General features: G+C 49.2%; 6 protein-coding genes and 1 long non-coding RNA gene across 13 annotated transcripts; 3 read left to right on the top strand and 4 right to left on the bottom strand.

Annotated features, from left to right (window-relative positions):
• Positions 1-15: 15 nt before the first annotated feature.
• On the bottom strand, positions 16-2,240 carry LOC105698399 (actin-like protein 6B). Its single transcript, XM_012422633.1, has 6 exons — positions 2,125-2,240; positions 1,461-1,801; positions 1,066-1,395; positions 718-969; positions 425-622; positions 16-361 (listed from the first exon to the last, which is right to left on the bottom strand). The coding sequence occupies exons 2-6, from the start codon at positions 1,785-1,787 to the stop codon at positions 146-148; spliced, it is 1,323 nt and encodes a 440-aa protein (XP_012278056.1). The 5' UTR covers positions 1,788-1,801; positions 2,125-2,240; the 3' UTR covers positions 16-145.
• Positions 2,241-2,512: 272 nt separating this feature from the next.
• LOC105696628 (coiled-coil domain-containing protein 28A) lies at positions 2,513-4,331 on the top strand. 3 transcript variants are annotated; one of them, XM_012419247.2, is made up of 6 exons: positions 2,513-2,676; positions 2,769-2,874; positions 2,954-3,145; positions 3,230-3,428; positions 3,561-3,677; positions 3,753-4,331. In XM_012419247.2, exons 3-6 carry the CDS (start codon positions 2,990-2,992, stop codon positions 3,953-3,955), a joined length of 675 nt encoding a protein of 224 aa, XP_012274670.1. In that variant the 5' UTR covers positions 2,513-2,676; positions 2,769-2,874; positions 2,954-2,989; the 3' UTR covers positions 3,956-4,331. The 3 variants fall into 3 exon arrangements, with proteins under 3 accessions (XP_012274670.1, XP_012274679.1, XP_012274661.1); XM_012419256.2 differs by having other exon boundaries at positions 2,515-2,676; positions 2,982-3,145; positions 3,597-3,677; XM_012419238.2 differs by having other exon boundaries at positions 2,517-2,676; positions 2,982-3,145.
• Positions 4,332-5,039: 708 nt separating this feature from the next.
• Positions 5,040-11,849, bottom strand: LOC105698308 (maestro heat-like repeat-containing protein family member 1). Of its 2 annotated transcripts, XM_012422463.1 has the most exons (19): positions 11,418-11,849; positions 11,159-11,304; positions 10,874-11,082; positions 10,635-10,801; positions 10,301-10,565; positions 10,036-10,239; positions 9,877-9,967; positions 9,666-9,818; positions 9,455-9,598; positions 8,501-9,399; positions 7,814-7,898; positions 7,564-7,751; positions 7,213-7,489; positions 6,972-7,149; positions 6,716-6,909; positions 5,990-6,652; positions 5,605-5,931; positions 5,362-5,531; positions 5,040-5,296 (listed from the first exon to the last, which is right to left on the bottom strand). In XM_012422463.1, the coding sequence occupies exons 1-19, from the start codon at positions 11,473-11,475 to the stop codon at positions 5,107-5,109; spliced, it is 4,608 nt and encodes a 1,535-aa protein (XP_012277886.1). In that variant the 5' UTR covers positions 11,476-11,849; the 3' UTR covers positions 5,040-5,106. The 2 variants fall into 2 exon arrangements, with proteins under 2 accessions (XP_012277886.1, XP_012277895.1); XM_012422472.1 differs by lacking the exon at positions 11,418-11,849 and having other exon boundaries at positions 10,874-11,048; positions 11,159-11,278.
• Positions 11,850-12,712: 863 nt separating this feature from the next.
• LOC105698317 (DET1- and DDB1-associated protein 1) lies at positions 12,713-15,086 on the top strand. 2 transcript variants are annotated; one of them, XM_012422494.2, is made up of 5 exons: positions 12,713-12,856; positions 12,930-13,000; positions 13,366-13,504; positions 13,582-13,643; positions 13,848-15,086. In XM_012422494.2, exons 2-5 carry the CDS (start codon positions 12,998-13,000, stop codon positions 13,953-13,955), a joined length of 312 nt encoding a protein of 103 aa, XP_012277917.1. In that variant the 5' UTR covers positions 12,713-12,856; positions 12,930-12,997; the 3' UTR covers positions 13,956-15,086. The 2 variants fall into 2 exon arrangements, with proteins under 2 accessions (XP_012277917.1, XP_012277910.1); XM_012422487.2 differs by having other exon boundaries at positions 12,714-13,000.
• Positions 14,774-15,369, bottom strand: LOC105698327. The gene is made up of 2 exons (XR_001103921.1): positions 15,297-15,369; positions 14,774-14,968 (listed from the first exon to the last, which is right to left on the bottom strand). It is a non-coding gene; the product is annotated as an uncharacterized LOC105698327 (long non-coding RNA).
• Positions 15,370-15,581: 212 nt separating this feature from the next.
• On the top strand, positions 15,582-16,614 carry LOC105698790 (DNA-directed RNA polymerases I, II, and III subunit RPABC2). The gene is made up of 3 exons (XM_012423354.2): positions 15,582-15,820; positions 15,949-16,101; positions 16,211-16,614. The coding sequence occupies exons 1-3, from the start codon at positions 15,795-15,797 to the stop codon at positions 16,419-16,421; spliced, it is 390 nt and encodes a 129-aa protein (XP_012278777.1). The 5' UTR covers positions 15,582-15,794; the 3' UTR covers positions 16,422-16,614.
• LOC105698778 (tyrosine--tRNA ligase, cytoplasmic) lies at positions 16,436-19,162 on the bottom strand. Of its 3 annotated transcripts, none has more exons than XM_012423321.1 (8): positions 19,072-19,162; positions 18,328-18,752; positions 17,969-18,231; positions 17,689-17,904; positions 17,350-17,544; positions 17,014-17,278; positions 16,803-16,944; positions 16,436-16,736 (listed from the first exon to the last, which is right to left on the bottom strand). In XM_012423321.1, exons 2-8 carry the CDS (start codon positions 18,702-18,704, stop codon positions 16,623-16,625), a joined length of 1,572 nt encoding a protein of 523 aa, XP_012278744.1. In that variant the 5' UTR covers positions 18,705-18,752; positions 19,072-19,162; the 3' UTR covers positions 16,436-16,622. The 3 variants fall into 3 exon arrangements, with proteins under 3 accessions (XP_012278744.1, XP_012278753.1, XP_012278764.1); XM_012423330.1 differs by having other exon boundaries at positions 19,038-19,131; XM_012423341.1 differs by lacking the exon at positions 19,072-19,162 and adding an exon at positions 18,845-18,971.
• Between the last annotated feature and the right edge of the window lie 660 nt (positions 19,163-19,822).

The following is a 19,822-nucleotide window of genomic DNA, read 5'->3' as shown; positions in this document are numbered from 1 at the left end:
CTTATAAAGCGAGTTTATTACGTAGGTGGACAAGTAGAATGTACCTTCGGCCCTGCTTGCTTACTTCACAAGTAGATGCCTCGAGAGAGAAGCGAAGCCCGTTCTCTCTGCACGTCGTCAGGTCTCGTTCCTCTGCTGTCCGGACTCAAGGACACTTGCGCTCCACCTGACTCTTCCCACTCTCCTCGTATTCCTGGCTGGAGATCCACATCTGTTGGAAGGTGCCGATCGAGGCCAGAATGGAACCTCCTATCCACGCCCCGAACCGCCTCTCCGCGCACCCGTTGGCACTGATCAACTTGAGGCGCATGCTCGACGGGATTCTCACCGAGAGGTCGCGATTTAGGCGCTCCGGGAAACCCTGGAAGGTAATCGAGAACTGTAGGACCTGGACCTCGAAGACGGATGTTCTCGCGCGTCTTACCTGGATGAAAGAGTTGCCTCCGGTGACCACCACGCTACCGTAGAGAGCGGGTCTTACGTCGACGTCGCACATGCCGACGCTGGTGGTTACGATGTGACCCACTCCGAGCATCGTGTTGCCGACCATTCCGCCCCGCATCTGCACCATGCTCGGGTCGAAAAGTGCCTCCGGCATCCGGAACCTCTCGCTGCCGAAATCCTTGGAAAAGGACGGTATCGATACACTTGTTCGCTCTACGAGGAACGACTGGATCGCCTTCGACAGGAATTCGAATACCGATATGAACGTCGTACCTGGTGGTAACCGGTGGGAAACTCGTACTGTACCGCGGGGATGGTCGAGACAATTTTCTCGTCGAACGGGGTCTCCGATATTTGTAGCACCGTCGCTTGGAAGTCTTGCACGACTTTTTTCACCATGTAATTGTGCCAGGACTTGGTCACCTCCGGTAAGCCCTTCTTCTTAACCCATCGAGGTTTGTCGTGGTCCTTCACGATTTCTTTGCTGCCGATCATGTACGAGGGCGATAAATCTATGTCGTTATCCTGACAACAGCGTAAATATGGTACGGGTATTATAAAAGATTAGATCCCAAGGAGTGGTTCTGTTACATGGATGACTGTCCAGAACTGTTCGCCTACTTGTAAAAACTGTCTACACTGCATGCTGATGTAATCTCCTCCGAGGGGCGACTTGACCACGGCCTGGGTGAGGACGAAGCCATCTTGCACTGGCACGGCGGATGTGTGAGTAGCTCCACTGTCAACGACGATACCAGTAGCTCTGCCGTTGGCGAAGGCAGCCAATACTGCGTTCTTTACGAGGAAGTAAGCTGGCACGTTATATTTTTCAAACATTAACTCGGTTAGTTTTTCTCGTTTACTTCGAATGTTCCAAGGACATTCCGAGAACAGCACTGGGTGGTACTCGGCATCCGACTGTATTACTTTTGAATACGTGTAATCTAGGACCTGAGGGTGTAACGAGTTATTAATCGTCGGTAGAACCTTCTTCTTTATTGAGCTTCGATCTTTACCTTTTCAAAGTGATCCCAGTCTTCGATCATTCCATCCTTCATGTAACTGACAACCTCCATGTTCTTTCGTGGAACGTGGAGGATCGTCGTGTCAATGTAGTACTTATTCCCACTTTGTGTAACGTTACTATCCGGTTTTTTGTCGTCTATGTCCATGGGTTCCGTTTTGGTTGCTATTCCATTGGCATCTTCGCCTATACCAACTACCGCTGGTATCTCAGCTTTAGGAGTATCTTCTTGAGCATAGCCAACTCGTAAAGAATGATGACCGAGATCAAAGACCAGTGCTCCGATTTCGTCACCTCCGTATAACATGCCTCCGGACATTGTTGCTAATTTACCTAACAAATGTATAATGTAATACAAAGACAACTATGCTACTAAAGAAAATTGGAACCAATTGAAACGATCCACAGTAGGAAAATAACATGCCAATCGTTTATCCTACTATGACACAAGTAAAGGAACTAACTGATAAAAAAGAAAGGCTCAATGATTCCTTTACAATAGTGAAACTTCAAGTCAAAGTCAACCTATTGAATCTTTTAATCACATTGTATTACTGTTTAGGTGTCAAAACTACGGCAACCTAACCTAACGGACAGTTTTTCTTTTCTATCTGTGAAAGCTTTGGGAGAAATATACACCGGGAAGTAGCTATTACCTTTCTCGTGGATTTTGTTAAATTTTAGTTGAATGAGGAAGAGATACGTTCAAACTTCATAGAGACGCTAACGAGAATCATAGACAACGGAGGTTAGGATTTCATATGAGCGTCTGCAAGTGTCGAAATACCGAAGAGGGACGACTTCATTACAACTCGAAACCGTTCAGACAAGTGCTGCCCTCCCGCGACAATTGCTCATACATTTCCACCTAACCTGTTGCGAGAAGAGGTTAAGGCCCGATTTCACTAAACTTGAGTTAATCGAAATTTAACTAGTTCATATGCGGTTTAAATCAGGCATAAACTAGTTAAACTTCAGTAAATTTGAGCCGTGGAACCGGGTCTTACTGGGCTTAGACTCGATAAATCCCGGATTTAGGGTACGGTGTAGATGTAATCATCAATGAGTTATAAAATCGCAGTTGCACTTTTTTAGCACCTTCACTAAGTTCAAGTTACAAAGTCGACTTCCTAGGATATACCGACATGCATACAGCTAATGAACGTTTACTGGTTGACTCCTAGACAACTTACGTTTAGCGATCTCGTGTAAGTATTTCGGAATCGTTTGATATCAATACCTTTGGTTATCTCTTAGGAACCGTTGTGTGTACTCTTATCAACTCTCGTCTGCTTTACAGATTCCGGGGTTCACCTTATGATTCCCAATAGAACCGAAAATTAGACTTGCTTCGAAACGATCGGGTGGAGTTAAAGTCTAGAGCAAGTGACGGATTCGTCAAAGAGGTATGTACCGCTTAATATAGACATCAATTTGGAAAAGTACGATCTTTGTTAACGATATAAAAGGATGTCCCTTTAAAAGCTGGGAATATCATCTGCTACTAAATCAGGTAACGATATGAACGAGTCTTCCGGGTTTGGTGAATTGCAACAGCTGGTCCAAGAGGAAGAGAGCGAGGAGCCATTGAGTCGAGGTGGCGAAGCGACGCCACCCTCTACACCAGCTCGCCCGAGTAAGCCATCTAAATCAGAGACACGGGATACCGGTGCATCGGTGAGTACGATCACTAATAGCCAAATAATGCAAATGCAAGTGTACTAACAAATGGTTAAGAACAGCATGCGCTCGCAACGACAGGTTGTTTGGGAGAACCCAGCTCGAACGTCACCGATAGTAAGCAAAGGCAGCTCGGGTCAGGGATCCACGACATCGGGTAGAGCAGCCAACCAATCGAGCCACGTCGGCAACCAGACTAGACTCGTGTATCTGAACGAGAAAGACAAACAACGGCAGCCCGGTCGGTCGGAGCCTCCCAAAGTGAGCAAATCGCATCGAGGTAATACCTTTGGCCCTTGATTCTTTTCCGCGCACGCACGACTTTCCGTTTTTAAGTTTGCCACCTTCGACACATTTGAGTTGGATCGTTAAGTAGCACACGTTTGATTTTGTGTTGGCCTGCGACAACAAGCTGTCGAGCCATGCAAACATCATTGCTTTCTGTCAGAGGTGCCCGACGTGCGACGCATGGAGCAGGCCCTGCTCCAACTCCTGGAAGACTTTCACAGTGGAAACCTGCGGGCCTTTGGTACGTAGAACTAAATGTGACTACGTTACGAGTGAAAGTGATTAAAAGAAAAATCGACCGGTTCCTCTGGTCCAGGCAAGGATTGCAGCATGGAGCAGATGACGGAGATCAGAGAGCAGCAGGAGAGACTCGCCCGATTGCACTTCGAGCTGGGCCAGCGGCAGGACGGCGTCTCCGGGGAGCAGGCCGGGTTGCGCCAATCCAGCGCCAACATGCGCCACCTTCTGCACCGGTTACAACAGCTCAGCGTCTGCATAGAAAAGCTGCACGCCAAGTGACGCCCTGCTGCGAGCACGCCATGCTTTTCAACCGATTTCCTGAGACCTCGTCACGGAGTGCGCCACCAATCAGTGGAGGATGACACCGTCCGCTAGGTCTCACGACAAACGTTCGTCGATTGACCGTGTCTTCCGAACCCGACTCCCGTTCGATCCCCAGGGAACGCTTGCACGAGGGGAATAGTCCACTCCGTCCGGAGGGTTAACTTTTATCGCGTGGCGACGATGGCCCTAGGGTTGGCTCCGGTCCGACTTTAACACTCGCTGACAGGTCTCTCGCGCATGACTTTTCGTGTCGTTCTCCGGAAACTAATCTACGGAGATGTGGAAACAATGTTTAAAGATATATTTGACATATAAACAATTTGAAAACATTCTTTCAGCGTTACGTACGTTGAAACAGGGCGCTCTTAACATCCTCGCCATTTTTCTCCAGTTCCTCGGACGAGTGGATTAACGTAAAGTTAATTTTAGAAGGCCGTAAAGGCCTCTAAAGCGAATCTAGGAAAGCCTACTTTAGCCAGCTCCGAGAAAATTCCGCCAAGCAATCTGCATCTCTATTAACCCTTTCAGCGCTAAGCCCTTTTGGCGTATGGGCGAATTTCATCAGGGCGTGCAAGCGATATTGGACCAAACGTCGGACGCACTTATGTGTCCATAGCGCTGAAAGGGTTAAGGTGACGCGAAAGTGGCGTCAAAGTCTCATTTATGAGACCTCGCTCCGAACTGGGTGTACCGAATAGTTCCAAACTCGACGACGTGAATATAGAGGTTATAAGGAAGGTCCTGACGCCCATAAAATTTAAATCTTTTAAAAATTCTTTATATTTTCCAGATTTTCTATAAAAAGAAATTAAATTTCGTGAGTGTGAGGATCTTCCTTGTAGCGATCATATTCATGTTGTAAAGTATGAAACGATTTTGTACACCCAGGTCAGGGAAAAGTTTAATGAATGATCGATCCCTCGTATGTCACTTCGACATCCCCTTAAGGTGATATGAAAGGGTCATTATATATATAAACGTGAAAACGTTTATAAAACTTTTCTTATATNTATATATTTATATTTATATATAACCCTTTCATATCACCTTAAGCGCATTTGAAGCCGTTTCGTGCAAGCTAGACGAAGAGTAGAGCCGCAGGAAGGTCAGGCAGCGAAACTCGTCGCCAGGGCACTAGCCGCTCGAGCTCGCACCCGGGCATCCGGGTCGCGCAACAGCTGCAGCATCTTCTGCGCGTCTTCGGGTCTAGGCGAGCCAGACAGTCCCACGAGGAGCGCGGCGGTGGCTCGCGCGACGGGATTCTCCGCCCTGGAGTAGCCCCTGACGGCCGCGTTCCTGAAAGCACAGGTGGAGTTCGACCGCGGGCGGCAATCTAGGCGGGGACAAACCCCCGGACTCACCTGAGCTCCTGCGCTCGATCGGGCAAATTGCTGCGCAGGCAACTAACCAATTCGCCGAGGAAGTCGCTCGGCCGGAAGTTGGCCTCCCCGCGGGGGAGCGTTTGCAAGAGGGCACGCAGCGGTGGACAGCTCAGGACGCCCGAGAGGTCGGCCAACGCGCACCTCGTCGCCTGGAAGCAGACGTCGATCGAGGGCGAGTCGATGGCGAGGAACGGAACGTGGTGGAACGTATGCTGGACTTACCCGGGCAACGTCGACGTCCGGGTCTTCTAGTTGGACGGCCAGCGAGGGCAGGCAGCTCAAGAAGTGGTCTTCGAGCGGGTCACCCGGGCCGAGGCCGCGAGCAGCTACACCCAGGGCGGCCAGAGCGGCCAGTTTCGTTTCGCGATACTCCTTGTCCAAGAAGGGCCTCAGGGCCAGGAGTACCCTCGGCGCCAAAGAGTGGGAACCCCGCATGGCCAGAAGTCGCATAAGGCCTCGCAGCGACTCCAGGGCGACCGGACTCCTCCAGGACGGCTCCTCCAAGCCCTCCAGCAGCGCCGTCAGGCAGTCTTCGTAGTACTCGTTCATCTGTAGGGGCGATTCCTCGGTGACCGATGGTGCTGCTTCCCGGGGAGTCAGGGCTTACCTGGCTGGCAGGGAGGCCGACGATGCCGGAGAGACCCGCGATGGCGAGCCCGCGGACAAGTGCCGCCGAGTCGGTGCGAGCCTCGTGTAAGCTGGTTACGACGGCGTCCACCCAGACGGCGGAACAGTCAGCGGGGATGAGCCCGGCTAGCAACTCGGAGTGCAGGGCGACGGCGACGGCGCGCTGCTCCGGGACGGCGCTCGCCCCGAGCCGGCCCAGGGCGCGCGCCAGCCGCGACGTCGACTCGTTGGAGCGGCCGCGGCCCTGGAGGCATCGAATCGCCGTCCGCACCGCCACCACCAGGTAGCGGTCCACGTGGTCCTCCTCGGTCATCCGGAGCGAGGCGAGGACCGCTGCGCCGGCGCCGGCCTCGGAGTCCGCGACAGTAACGACGCGGGACAGCAACGCGTGCACCTCCTCCCGGGGCGACGGCGACCCTCGGCCGAACGGCTCGGCGTGCAGCCACCCGGCCAAGTACGCCAGGAGCGTCGACAGGAGCTCCGGCAGGTCCCTCTCCACTAGGCTGGCGGCCAGCGGGGAGTGCAGCACTCGAGCCAGGGCGGTCACCGCGGCCATCGAGGTCGCGCAAACGCGCCGCGGGCTCGGGGAGTCTTCCGAGAAGAGCACTCCACTCTCCAGGCGCCTCGAGAGCGACGTCACCACCTGGACGGAAGGCTCGTATTACCAACCGGGGGGGAATTCCCGTAGCCGCATTGCCGCGCTCACCCGCAGCCCCGTCTCCTGTCGGGAACCGAGGGCATTCCAGGCCTCCTCCGTGGCTCGGTCGAAAGGCAGTGGCTGTGCCAATAGCACCTCGACGATCTTCTCCGGATGGTGCACCGCTAAGGTTCGCACCGCGTCGGCCAACCTGCGCCTACACTCCGCGTCCTCCAGGGTCCGCGCCCGCCGCAGCACGTCGTCTACGGGGAGAGACTCCCGTCTGTAAACTGGCCAGACTGCTCGGAACGTAAGGACAACCTACCTACGAGGAAGAGCTCGGTGCGCTGCACGTCGGCGCCGCGGATCTCGAAGAGGCACCCGAGGGCAACCCCGCCGGCCAGGGCTGCCGACTCGCCGCCCGCCAGGCCGTCGACGAGGCCCCTGACCAGAGCCATCACTTCTCCAGCGGCCACCCTGCGGCTGACCGTGCTTGCCAGGGTCTGCGGAAGGAAAACCAGCGGTCAGTCGTCGCGAGTCGCGCGCCTCTGGAGGGTCGCTCCCACCTCGACGCCCCGAAGAAGCTTCTTAGGATCGTCGCAGCCGAGCAAACGGTTCGCCTCTGCCAGCTCGTCGTCTTCGTGGACCGCGCGCTCAGGGTGCCCCGGGGCCGCTTGGGAACGATGTCGGGCGGCGACGCTCATCGCCAGGGCGACGCAGGTCACCACGCTTTGCCGCAGCGCTGGCTCCGGATCGGCGCTCCAGGACAGGACGCGCCCTAGGACTCGACCGGGCTCTAGTCTGCCGCCCGGGTAGGTGTACCTGAGGGAGTTGCGATAGCACCTGGGCAGAGAGGAACCGACAAGGATCAAGCCGGAACGAGGAGAGCTCGCGCGCCCTTGCTACCGGAGACTCACCCGAGGACGGTGCACAGGACGGACAGGACGGTCCTCCGCTCGGAGCAGGACGTGGAGCGCATCCAGGGCGCCGCGATGTCGAACAGCTCCGCTAGGCCGTCGGCGGAATCGGCGACCACTTCCGCGCAGACATCTCCTAGGCCCTCGTCTACGCGACGACCGTCCTCCCGCGACAGCAGGAGATCCACCTACCGGTCGGGGTGCAATCGTTAGTCGGGGCCACTCGAGGCGGATCAGGGTAGCATCCTACCTCTGGCGCCGCCGCGACGACCCTGTCCAGGACGGTGAGCAGGACGACCTCCCTCTCCTCTGCGGCCAGGGCGGGCTGGACGCGTCTGTCGATCGGTTAAGGACGAACCCCAGATAACAAACGTGCCTAATGCGTTATCGGACAACGCGTCTGCGATAATGCACCACTGTTGCTGATATAAAAAATGCACGGGTTGAAATCCTGAATCTACTCCCAGGTCGGACGGGCATTTCGCTCGATGGCGTGGAGGCGATATAGACATCAATGGCGCGTACAGAGGCGCATACACTGGCGGACATGATTGCCTCCCTTGCAGATACAGCATCGCCTGTGCAAGATGGGAGGGCATTGATGTCTCCCAGTGTACACTGTGGACATGAATGCCTCCCCTGCAGATACGGCATCGCCTGTGCAGGATGGGAGGGCATTGATGTCTCCCAGTGTACATCGCGGACATGAATGCCTCCCCTGCAGATGCGGCATCGCCTGCGCAGGATGGGAGGGCATTGATGTCTCCCAGTGTGCACTGCGGACATGATTGCCTTCCAATTGAATAACAACGGCAACATGTTCCACGGGGAAGGCATTCATGTCCGCCAGGGTACATGGGGTACTTTTGGTGGCAGCGTTTTGCTACCTGGGACAGCTATCACGGTGGCCGGTTTGGGTCGGACTAAGAAAGGATACGCCAATGCGGCGACCGCCCGGAGAATCGCCGGGTAGAGTCGCAACGGTCGGTGGCCGACCGGTGTCTGCAGCAGAGTCATCGCCGTGGCTAGTGCCGCGTTCCGCTGAGCCGGAAGCATGCCGGACGCGACAGCCGCGCGAGTCACGGCGGCGACGCGCTCCAGAGCCAGGAGGCCGGCCTCGCGGGTAGCGACCTCTCGGCAGTCTCCCAGTCGGCGGATCACCCAGGGCGCCACGTGGCCCTTCAGCTCCGCAGCCATGCGCTCAGGGTCGGCGCGGGTCAGGACCTCCGCGTAGGCCCGCAGGAGGCCCGCGCGCGCCGCCTCCGCGCAGGCAGCGGCGCGCGAGTCGCGCACCAGGCCCAGGAGACGCGCCGGGGGTCGACGCGCGTCCTCGGCCGCGCACGCATCTCGCATCAACGCCAGCATCGCGTCCGGGTGTCGCCGAGCGCACACGCCGACGGCTCGCGCTCGCTCTTCGGCGAGGGGCCCCTCTGCGACGGGCGCCCGGACGAGGTCCACCAGGAGAGCGCGGTCATCCGCGCGGTCCGCCACGGCCGCAAAAAGCGGCGCCATACCGCGGCCAGCCGCGCGATGCACCAGCTCCCCTGCAAGGCCGCGTGCGAATTCTGAGCCCTCCAGGTTGGCGGTGTCCTCCAGCAGTTCCACGGACCGCGTCTCCCAGTCGGCGTACTTCGCCAACGACCGCTGCCAGAGTGCCGTCGCTAGACGGCCCGCGAGGAGCGGCGCCGCCGCCCGGAGGAAGAGTACCACGGCCGGCCGACCGCTCTCCTCGACTGCCAGCTCCAGGCAGCGGGCCAGCACGCGGAACCGCTCCGGATCCGCGACTCGGTCGATCTTTGAGGCCAGCGGGACGAGCGCCCGCAGGATCGGCGCCACCTGGGGGAAAGGCGGGTTCGGTGGGTGTGGACGGTCGGACGCGCGGACGACTTACGGGAGCGGTGCGGGTCTGGTCCAGCAGGGCGTGCAGCAGGGCGGGCCACAGCCACGTCTCGGCTCCGTCCAGGGTGGTGGCCAGCAGGTGTAACGCCTCGCAGCAGGCCTCGGACTCCTCCGCGTGCGGCTCGCTATGCGCCACCTGCGGACGAGAAGTGGACCGAAACAGAGCGCGTCTGGAGCACGGACCGGGAGAAAGGGCGACGTACCATGTAGCGGACGAAGACGGACCGCTGCGCCGGCAGCAGCGGGACCGCGGGTCGGGCGGCCAGCGCCACGATGACGCCCACCACCTGCTTCGGGCTGGCTTCGCTCAGGGATTCCTCCACGGCTAGAGCGATCCGCCGCAACGCCGCGTCCTCCTGGAGAGAGAGGAACTAGTGAGGAGGAGGTGCCGCGCGGAGGACCGGATCCGTTTACCTCGGCGGGAAGGGTGTTCACCAGGTGCCGGAGGATCACCAAGGCTCGCGCGCGCTGCGCGGACGCCGGCACGCGCAACTGCTGCAGAATACTGCGGGCAGAGGGCGGACGTTACGACGGGGCCACTTGGCTTGGGAAGGGGCGGAGGGCTGGACTGACCGGTCGAGGCCTTCCTCGGGGTAGAGCAGCACCAGGGCGCGCGCGCAGCGCAGGGCCTCGTAGTGGACGAGCAGCGCCTCGCGAGGAGCCTCGAAGGGCGTCGGGCTGACCAGCTCCGACAACGTCCGGTGCACGGACTCCAGGAGCGGCCGCAGGCTCTCCTTCTCGGCCGAGGTCGCCCTAGTCAACAGCGCTGCCAGGGCCCTGGGGACGGGAAGCTTCGAGTAGACGAGTCCTCGGGTATTTCCATCCTCGAGTCGCTTACCTGCTGGCCGAGAGCCGCGTTGCGGGTCGCCGGCAGCACCCCAGGAGGACCGGAACCAGGCGGGCGGCGCGCAGTCCGTCGGGGTCCGCACCCGCGATGGCCAGCACCGGGCAGACGGCGCTTAGCGCGGCGTCGACCAGTCGGGAGTCCCGCGTCGGCCGCAGCCAGTACCGGGCCAGCTGCTCGAAGCAGGCCGTTGCGTCGTCCCGGAACGGGTCCGGGTTCGTCCCACTCTCGGCCACGGCTTCGGCCAGCTTCCCCAGCGCTATGGACCCCAAACGATTTGGAGTCGAGTTCGAATGCTAGCGTCGGAGCGCTCGCTCGCGTTACCTACCGAAGCAGAAGGCGTACTTGAGCTCGTCCTCCCCTAGGTGCTCCATCATCGGCAGCGCTATGGCGAGGGTCACCTTTACGAATGGTATCATGTCGACAGGGTTTGTGGCCGCCAGCATTCCTATGGCGCGAATCGTCGCGCGATGCGGAATAATCCCTGGCTCGAACCTGGACGGAATTACTCTCCGTTTGAATCCAATTTCGTTAACATTTCTCTTGCGCGGTTTATCCTCTACTCACTTGGTCACCAATGCGCCCATGGCCTCGGTGCAGCGATCCTTGCCTAGAGCTACCAACGATTCTATGGCTTCTTCTTCCACGTCCGATGTGAATTCCTCCACTGACATTTGAGCGATCGAAGAGGCAAGGTCCGAGTCCAAGCTAGCTGCGTGTTGTCGACACGTCTCTGCCGATACTTTGAGCAACGCAACCAAGTGCGATCGAGTTAACTTTAGGAGAGAAAAGATCTACATGTTACGCACCTGTTTATTTCAAAGGAAAAGAAACTTCTTTCGTCGAAAGTACCTTGCGGTGGAGCTCTCTGAAATAGACGATGGTTCGAACAACTGCTGTGGGATCTTTCTTGGATATCTTGCGTATCGATGAGGCTACCGATGCCGCAACCTGCGCATCCTTATCGTCTATAGCGTCCAAAAGTGCCCCGATAACACCTGAAAGTATTTACTGTCTCATCCTATGTACCTCGTCCATTATTCTTTCGCTAACTTTCTGTATCCCCCTTGTCAAAGAGAATCCGTCCATAACACTAGGAGGCACAACCAACCTGGCAATTCGGAGCACTCGACGGCCGAATCGATGACCGAGTTGACGTCTTCTTTCATCTCGAACGGCTAAGATTCTCCGTATTCCTACAATTAATGGGTACATTCAACGTAGAAGCTTTTACGGAGAGATAACAAATTATCGAGTTTGTGATTATCGTAAACTTTGGTCACTACGCCTTAAGCGCATGGACACTCGAGAAGCGATGACGTCGAGAAACCTGTCGAGTAACGTCACCGGAGGGGGATACCGTGTTCCTTATCCTCGCCAAAGCTGAACCGCCGTCGTAAATTGTTAAATTTGGCTAAATACCGGATATCGGATACCGGCTATCGCCAAATATCCCATACTCGGATATTGGGAAATTCCCTCGGTGCGAAGCAATCACTTTGATGACGCTTTTTCTATATGTCATCGTTCAACGATGTAGTGAGGTAAGACACCGATGAACATAACCTCGAAGGACCATTTGCCGCAAGTGGAACAAATATGGTATTGGTATTTATTCCATTACTACATTTCCACCGACATCTAAATGCCGGATTTATGAGTACGAAGGACCTCTTAATGCGATACTTCAACGGTGGAAACGATTACAGGATTTATAAATGTTTTAGTATATGCGAGGTGGAAACGGTACTAAATGCCGGACTTATTAATTCAATATTTATGTATTCGGCTTTGAGTACGCCTTCACTACTTAATTTATTCAGTATTAAATAAAACAAGGGAGTCGATTCTGTATCTTAGACGAGAGTGCTCACTTTTCATACTGTCATCTCACGTGAGTTTTACCCGATGTATTCTCCGGGTGAAAACGTGAAAACCCTAGACCGAAAGAAGTAAATCTGAAATCTCCTGCGAGATTGGTCGAGTAGTCTCACGCGATATATGTCACATTTTAACCATAATGAAAGTTACAGATTCACGAGAGGTGCCCAATTTAGTATTTTCCCTAGGTTCGAGTTACAGAATCGACCCCCAGGTGGTGGAGACGTACTTGAAGTCGGATGTATCTAATCCGGTATTGAATAAATACGTTCCTAATGCTATATTGAGCAGACTAACCGATTATCAATACCGAACGGGGTGATTATTAGGCTTGATATGTGCGGTATAAACACAGTTAGGCCTAATTCAAATCGGAAGCGACAAGCTAACCAAAGAGCGAAACGAATTTTCTGCCCTCTTCCGGCGTTTAGGTGTATTCCAACAGTATTATCACTTGCCGCTCTCGGTCTAAATCAGGCTTTAGGATTGCAAGTTTTGTCGCGTTTTCAATAGGTTTCGCTGCACTCTGCTGCAATCGAAACGTCGAAAGGGACTAGAAACCCCGAACGGATCCATTCTACAAACTAAGCTGTTCCATTTTCGTGTTGTTAATTGGTGACAGCACCAACATGCGTTTCGTTAGCCTGAAACTCGCGGCAACGCGTAGCTGTTCGTAGTGGCGATTCTTTCGATAATTCGTTACTTGTTTCGTACTGTCTTTTCTCTCACTTTTTTTTTCCAGGTTGAGAGTTAGTAACCGTTAATTGGTACCTCTTTCCTTTCGAGAGGGAAGACACGAAACGCTTCGCGATGGTGAGTTCTCAAGGCACGAGCTTTACCGTCTTTTGACTTGCACGCAAGTGTTGAGTTTCTAGGTTATATGTCGCCCGACTCTCGCTTGAAGGATATATATATGTATATTTTTTTTTCTGGCTTTCTTTCAAACTAATCGGCGGTAATTACATTTTCAGTTGTTTCAAAACGCCGTATTTATTTTATGAAGCCACTATCGGTCCAGGTTGCCTGTATGACTAGAATGTTTGTGGTACTATATGCGTGTTTCTTTTCGCATCAACTTAGAAATTATCTTGGCATTAGGGAATCGTTCAACGTTATGACATTACATGTGATTATACGCCCACAGTTCCGACTCAAAATTATAATATTCTGTCTTTTAGTCGGTGGCTGAATTTCTGAAGGGTTTGCCTTCGCACAATGAGAACAACTTTGCAAATTTTCACACGGACAATGGCAATCGAACGTGCGTTAAAAGACCCTCCGTCTACCTCCCTACTAAGGATTATCCCTCTGAACAGAGTAAATTTGCTTTTCTTCCTATACCGATACAAAGTTGGGTTCTATAGGTAAAAATATTTCATCTTTGTTTTTTTCAGTTATCGTCACTGAAAAGACTACCATACTTCTAAGGTACCTTCATCAACAATGGGACAAAAAGGTATAGTATTTTATTAAGTACATTATTTTATGCACATTACCTTATAAATTATCCTATTCAACGCATTGCTTCATACTTTGAACCATTTCCATATTTTACGAACTTCTTAATAACTAACGATGCATTAATTCATCAGAGCAATATTAATACAATCTTGTTATTATTTTGAAATTAGATTAATATATAGGAATCTATTCGTTTCAGAATGCAGAGAGGAAACGAGAACTTCTCTCGGTTAATGGTGACTCGCAAGATGATGGAACTGGAACCCGCAGTAAAAGGCCACGTTTGGACTTGAACAATACCCTTTGAAATAATGAAGAACGTGCATATACCCGATATTTGTCATCCACTGATGATATAAATTAGGCTTTTCCTCATCCACAAGGCCGAGGGATTCGTGCCCGTGTGCATCAAAGTTTCAGTTTATCTGGCTAAAGTTGGTCACTCGAGCTAACGTTCTTGTTGCATAAAGACTCTTATGATGAACCAATTATGGCCTTACACGTGCGATTAAGTTTATTTTTTTTATTAAAGAAAGCGTAACATTAATAGTCAGTCAACGATAAGTCAATTTGCACTGGCAGTCATTGAGTTTGTCTTTGCATGATTTCTTCATTGGAACTGACTCTCTTTTACAAGTGTTTGCTTTTAAATTTATTCTTCCATAAGCTGTTTATGTGAATTGTAAGTATTACAGACACTCGCAGAAACATGATTTCTAGATACCTTTTTTTTTTCTCCAGAACTTCAGTTATTCAAAAATTCATCTGCCTGTAATACTTTCCTGCTATCGAATCAAAGAACAGTATTATCTTTAATTACGGAGAAATGGAATGAAACGTACAACTAAATTTTCCAAACTTTATTATTTTATTTTTAATCGGAGCAATACCTGGATGGTTTAAAGTATCGGAAGTACCTTTAACTTGTCAATGGAACAGTTTTATTCATGTTATTCACTTTCTTGGAAAAATGTTGCAGATATTTTACTTACGACAATGACACTGGGCTTACTTTGATACCGTTAATATTTTTATTCTGTAAGGAGGAATAATAGGATTCTTTAATATAGATATACATTGAAACTGCATACAGAGTGTAAGTATAATTTTATATGTCATAATTACTTTTCAACGTTTCCAAGTAGCAGATACAAATAAATCTTCAAAGCTTCTTTTCCAAGATGCAGCTCATTCGCGCAATCTTTCTTTAGACAAGAAAGCGATTCTCTTGTGGCATTCCAAGTAGTTTAATTTTCAACAAACCGTTGACCATATAAACAGCTTTTTCCATTGTAATTCGTTAACACTTTTCCTCGGCTTCTGCAACATGGTTTTGTTAAGATTTTTCTAATTGTCCCGTTTTGTATTTGAATAGCAAGATAAGAGGAAAGAATTTGTCAGAGACACGTACAGACAAAAAATGAATAACTAATATCTACGTGCCGAATTATGTGTATATGTATATATATATTTAAAGAAAGAAAAAAAGAACAGTGTATTTTTCTTACATATTCCCATTATATTTTTCAATGTTTTTTTTTTCAAAGGAGATAGTGAGTATTACAGCCAATTTCAACGGATCTTCTGAGCATCTGCTGAATTCTGCCCACACTTGCGTTTATATCAGCCTTAAAAATGTCATTCTTACCTTCAAAATGAACCGTAGAGAGTCATTGCGATTTATACCAGATGAGTTGGGAGATTGCTTACGGGCAGAGTCGCACGATCGCATCCTGTAGAGGCTAAGGAAAAAATTACAAGTTTTGTTGTACAACGAGCTGTCCATGAGTCGTTTGTTAATGTGCGCGCCTAAATGCTTTCTCTGGTGAGATGGCAGCACCGTGCAATACCCGTAGACTGCGGTTGCTCATCTTCTCTCTCTGATACTCATTGGCAGGGTTGGGTAAGTATAATGTGGCGACACTACTGGGAACACATTAGAACCATTGGAATAGCGCCGCTAATAATTCGTAATTCGGCATCGATAGCTACCGAAGATAACCTCAAAAGTACCACGGTACACTGAAGTCCGTATTACGACAAAAGCGAGCCTCTCTCTTCCTTAAGAAACGTACTTGTTATTCGTTACTTGTATTGGTCGGGATCTATTGTTGACATCAACTGGTCCTAACTAGTCTCAACGAGAATGGCAGACGATTTCGATGGAGATGAGTAAGGCTAAAAATAAATTATTATATTACATTTTGACTGTTTTTCCCTCCGTGATTTGCATTATCATATAATTCATACACTGGAGTGAAAGAGAAGTAACTTACTAGTAGTGTTTGACTTTAATTTAGGTTAGTCGATGATTTTGACGACGTGGATGACGACGATAATATAGAAGTCGAGCCACCTGAAGAGGATGCTGAGAATTTTGAAATTCTACCTGCTGGAGAAACGTCTACTGGAGTACAGAAAACCAAAAGAATCACTACACATTACATGACAAAGTACGGAGTTTGTAAATTTGTTTTCTTAAACTTTTCTATAAGCGATATTTCATGTTATTCAAGGTTCGAAAGTAATAATCAGAATAAGATATGTCATTGATTATTTTAGGTATGAAAGAGCAAGAGTGCTTGGTACGAGAGCACTTCAGATCTCAATGTGTGCTCCAGTAATGGTAGAGCTGGAAGGCGAGACCGATCCGCTACAGATCGCTATGAAGGAACTCAAACAACGGAAGATCCCCATAATCATTCGACGGTACTTACCGGATAACAGTTACGAAGACTGGTGTATCAATGAGTTAATAATTATAGATCGATAGGTTCATACTCATTCTCGATTAAAAAAGCTCATTTATTTTATGATTTCCCTAAGATAACTTTGTATCGCAGTTTGAGAACTTCATTTTTAACAATGCCTCTGTTAGGCAGATTATTTGAGAAATCTATGTAGAAAAGTAAGCAAACAAATAGTATACATAATGCATACGAAATTAAATAATTATTCATATCGAAGGAAACAATTATTTAATCGATACATTCCTTAAAGTACGCGAGGTAATTTTTCCTCCAGATTTTGTAAGTAATGGATTACCACTCCAGCAGACTTCTCCATTGCCTCCTACCGCAAGATCAACCTTAAAATTCAAGTTGTAGGTAAAATGTTGATAAATCTTAATAACCACTTCTATATAGTGCTTTACCTGCAGTTTTTCCCAAACTTTCTTCTTTGGATTTAACACATCATCTGGAGTGCCTTCTTCGTAACCCTCAATATGCACTCTTTCGCCGGGAATGCTGTCGCTTGGTGGAGAGAGAACTTCTACTTGTCTCGTAGGCTCGTCTCTGATCAAATTAGAAACGTAAGAGACCTTGTTAACCTACTACGATAAAATGTATGAAAATTAAACTTACACGGATGCACAGAGAATCATTCCATATGACTGGATACCACGAAGAGTGGCAGGTTTAAGATTAGCAAGGACTACGACCAGTCGGTTCTTCATTTCATCCAATGGTACAAAGTTTGCTAATCCACTAACTATCGTCCTTGGGCCATTTTCTTCTCCTAAATCTATTTTCTCTATATATAGAGAATCTGCATCAGGATGCTTATTGACATCTACTACCTTTCCTATTCTAATGTCCAGCCTTGATGGTGTTATTTCTTCTATAGGCTCTACAAAATGTGACGTAATTAACAAGATTCCTTGGACAATAGAGAAGATTAAACGTAAACAGTTGAATTACTTTGTTTTTGTAGTGGAGGGTAAGCTTTTGAAGCAAGAGATTTAAGATCAGGATTAGTTTCAAATTCCTTTCGAATAGGATCCAACAATCTATTAACATAGATTTCCACAGCATTTTTCAAATCTCCTGGATGAATTTCTTGTTTCGCAAAAGCACTCTCCAAATCTTCATATTTACTGAATCGAATATCACCACCTGAAATACCAAAGAAACCGTCGCTCTGATTTGGAGTCACACCATAACGGTATGATTCAGATGTCTTATGTCTAAAAAAAATGTAATGGAAATAATTAAATTATAATTCATGGGAAATTAATTAAATAGCGCAATTAAGCATACCAAATTCTTCTTTTCTTGAAACATGGTATTCTTCATTTTCATCTAATAACGGGAAGATGACATGTTTTGAAAATGCCAAAACACCATTATCAGTTATATTGCCAGGCTCACAGAATGCTTTCTTCAGTTTCTTTTTAACTGCAGCTGCATTGTCTAACAGATCGATCTTGGAGTCATCCTCAGAGGATGACATCTTTGCTCCTGTCAGGCCTGGAACTGGAAAAAGAAAATTTCATTCCAACCGATATCAATAGGATCGTAAATTAATTATAATACCCACTCATAGGATTCATGAGGTGAATTCTTTTTTCATAGCCAAGCATGGGAAGGTACTTCTCGGTGAAAGTAAATATTTTTCTCTGATCCACCCCGCCAAACTGTGCATCGACGTGGAGGTACTCCTCGTCGAGAGCCTGCAAGCCAGGGTAAAGAAGACCCGAGAGGAGTGCATTTGATACCTGCTTCACCACCTCTGCTCCAGCCTTTTTTGCATCATGCTCGGTTACTAGCGAGCTTAATCGATAAACATCTAAAGTATATTCCCTAAGAAAATACCAAACATTACGACTGTTCTTTCTGCTTAAGTATAAATATCGTTGCACATTAAATAGTTTTCTAGTAGAGCAAAGAAATGATTACTTTGATAGTTGGTACTCAGTCCCTTTGATAAACTTCAGTTTATCTAAAGGTACGTTAATAGACTTCAACATTGATTTAATGACAGCTTCGTAATATTTTGTGCGTAACTCGAGTAAATTCCATGGAGCTTTCATATTATCTAAATAAGCATGGAGGTCTGCGAAAAGGATGGTTACTGCTGCGCCGGCTCTCAAGAAATCAGCTATCTTCGACATGGGTAAAAAATATCCAATGTGGGGTCGGCCAGTCGTCGCAGTGCCCCAATAAAGCTTCAAGTCCCGCTGCTTCAGGATGTTTCGTAATTTGTCATCGCCCAGCCATTCGGCTAAGTTCCTTGTAATCAGGTTATACTTCTCGGTCCACTTTAATTCGCCCATGTTTTATGGGATGCCGTTTACAATGTAATGCCTGCGTGGATCCAGAAACTGAAAGGATTAATAATTCCATAATGGGTAAAATTGACAGACATTAAATCAACTTCTAAGGAAACTGTGTGGAAAATGAAGGGATACATTACAAAAGCGTTATCAATTGTTTAAATTTGCCAGTTTTTCCAAAGTGGCATAACTTAGGTTAACCAGCTGTTAGCAGCCAAAGAAAATCTACGGTTTTTGTCCTTGTTAGTAATCAATAAACGCGTCAATGGTATTTCTGTTTTTTTCTTTTTTTTTCAGAAAATAATCTTTTTAGAAATGGTAAGAAATAATTACATTCCGACATTTCCCTGCGTTTGCAAGCACTTACTCGGTTCTTAAGCGTGCACGTGGTATTAATCGACAGTACACGACGTTTCTACACTGTTTCTACACTCTGCCACACACTTCGAGCAAAGAAAAGGTTAGAGATGAGAATAACCACGGTCTTTACTACGTAACTATTGGAAGGTGCTGCCCTCTAGCGGATGCATCAGAAGACGCGACGTTGTTATATGCAGTCGATATGTCGAATCAAGTGAAAATACTAAAAGCGAGGCACGGCCCAGGGTTAGGTAATTCCCCATTTCTCGAGGTTTTTCCACTGAAATATATAATCAACAGGAAAGCTTGCCACCTTCCCATTTTCACTCGGAAGATACAGATTTGGGTGAATAAATTCACGTGAGAAGATTAGCTAGGAATGAGCTCTCTTTTCAGAGATGCAGAATACGGGTATGGCTTCACCGCATTAAGTAACTGGTTTCAATCAGAGATGGCGGTACGTCCTTCGTTCCATTGTTGAAACGACCTGGGGAATACCACAAATACTGCAATAATAACCCTCGCGTCGCAAGAAGTTCCACATCTGTCCTGTCCAAACCGTGGCTATTCTCATAATCGTGTGACTTTGATTATCACGTGTTGGTTTTCAATGAAAACTAACGATAATCGTCGGTACTTCCTAGTGTAATAATCCGTAATGAAAATAACCAGGGCAACCGCGAGAAAGAAGCCTCTATGACAAGTATAATCTTCTTTACTCCGTTACCAACAGTGTTTTACATTACACCCGGAACAAT

This window comes from Orussus abietinus, unplaced genomic scaffold (genome assembly GCF_000612105.2).
Source record: "Orussus abietinus isolate OABI.00-Male unplaced genomic scaffold, Oabi_2.0 scaffold13, whole genome shotgun sequence".
Taxonomy (NCBI): Eukaryota; Metazoa; Arthropoda; class Insecta; order Hymenoptera; family Orussidae; genus Orussus; species Orussus abietinus.
The sequence above is the reverse complement of the archived record's forward strand: the minus strand, read 5'-3'. Positions and strand labels throughout refer to the sequence as shown.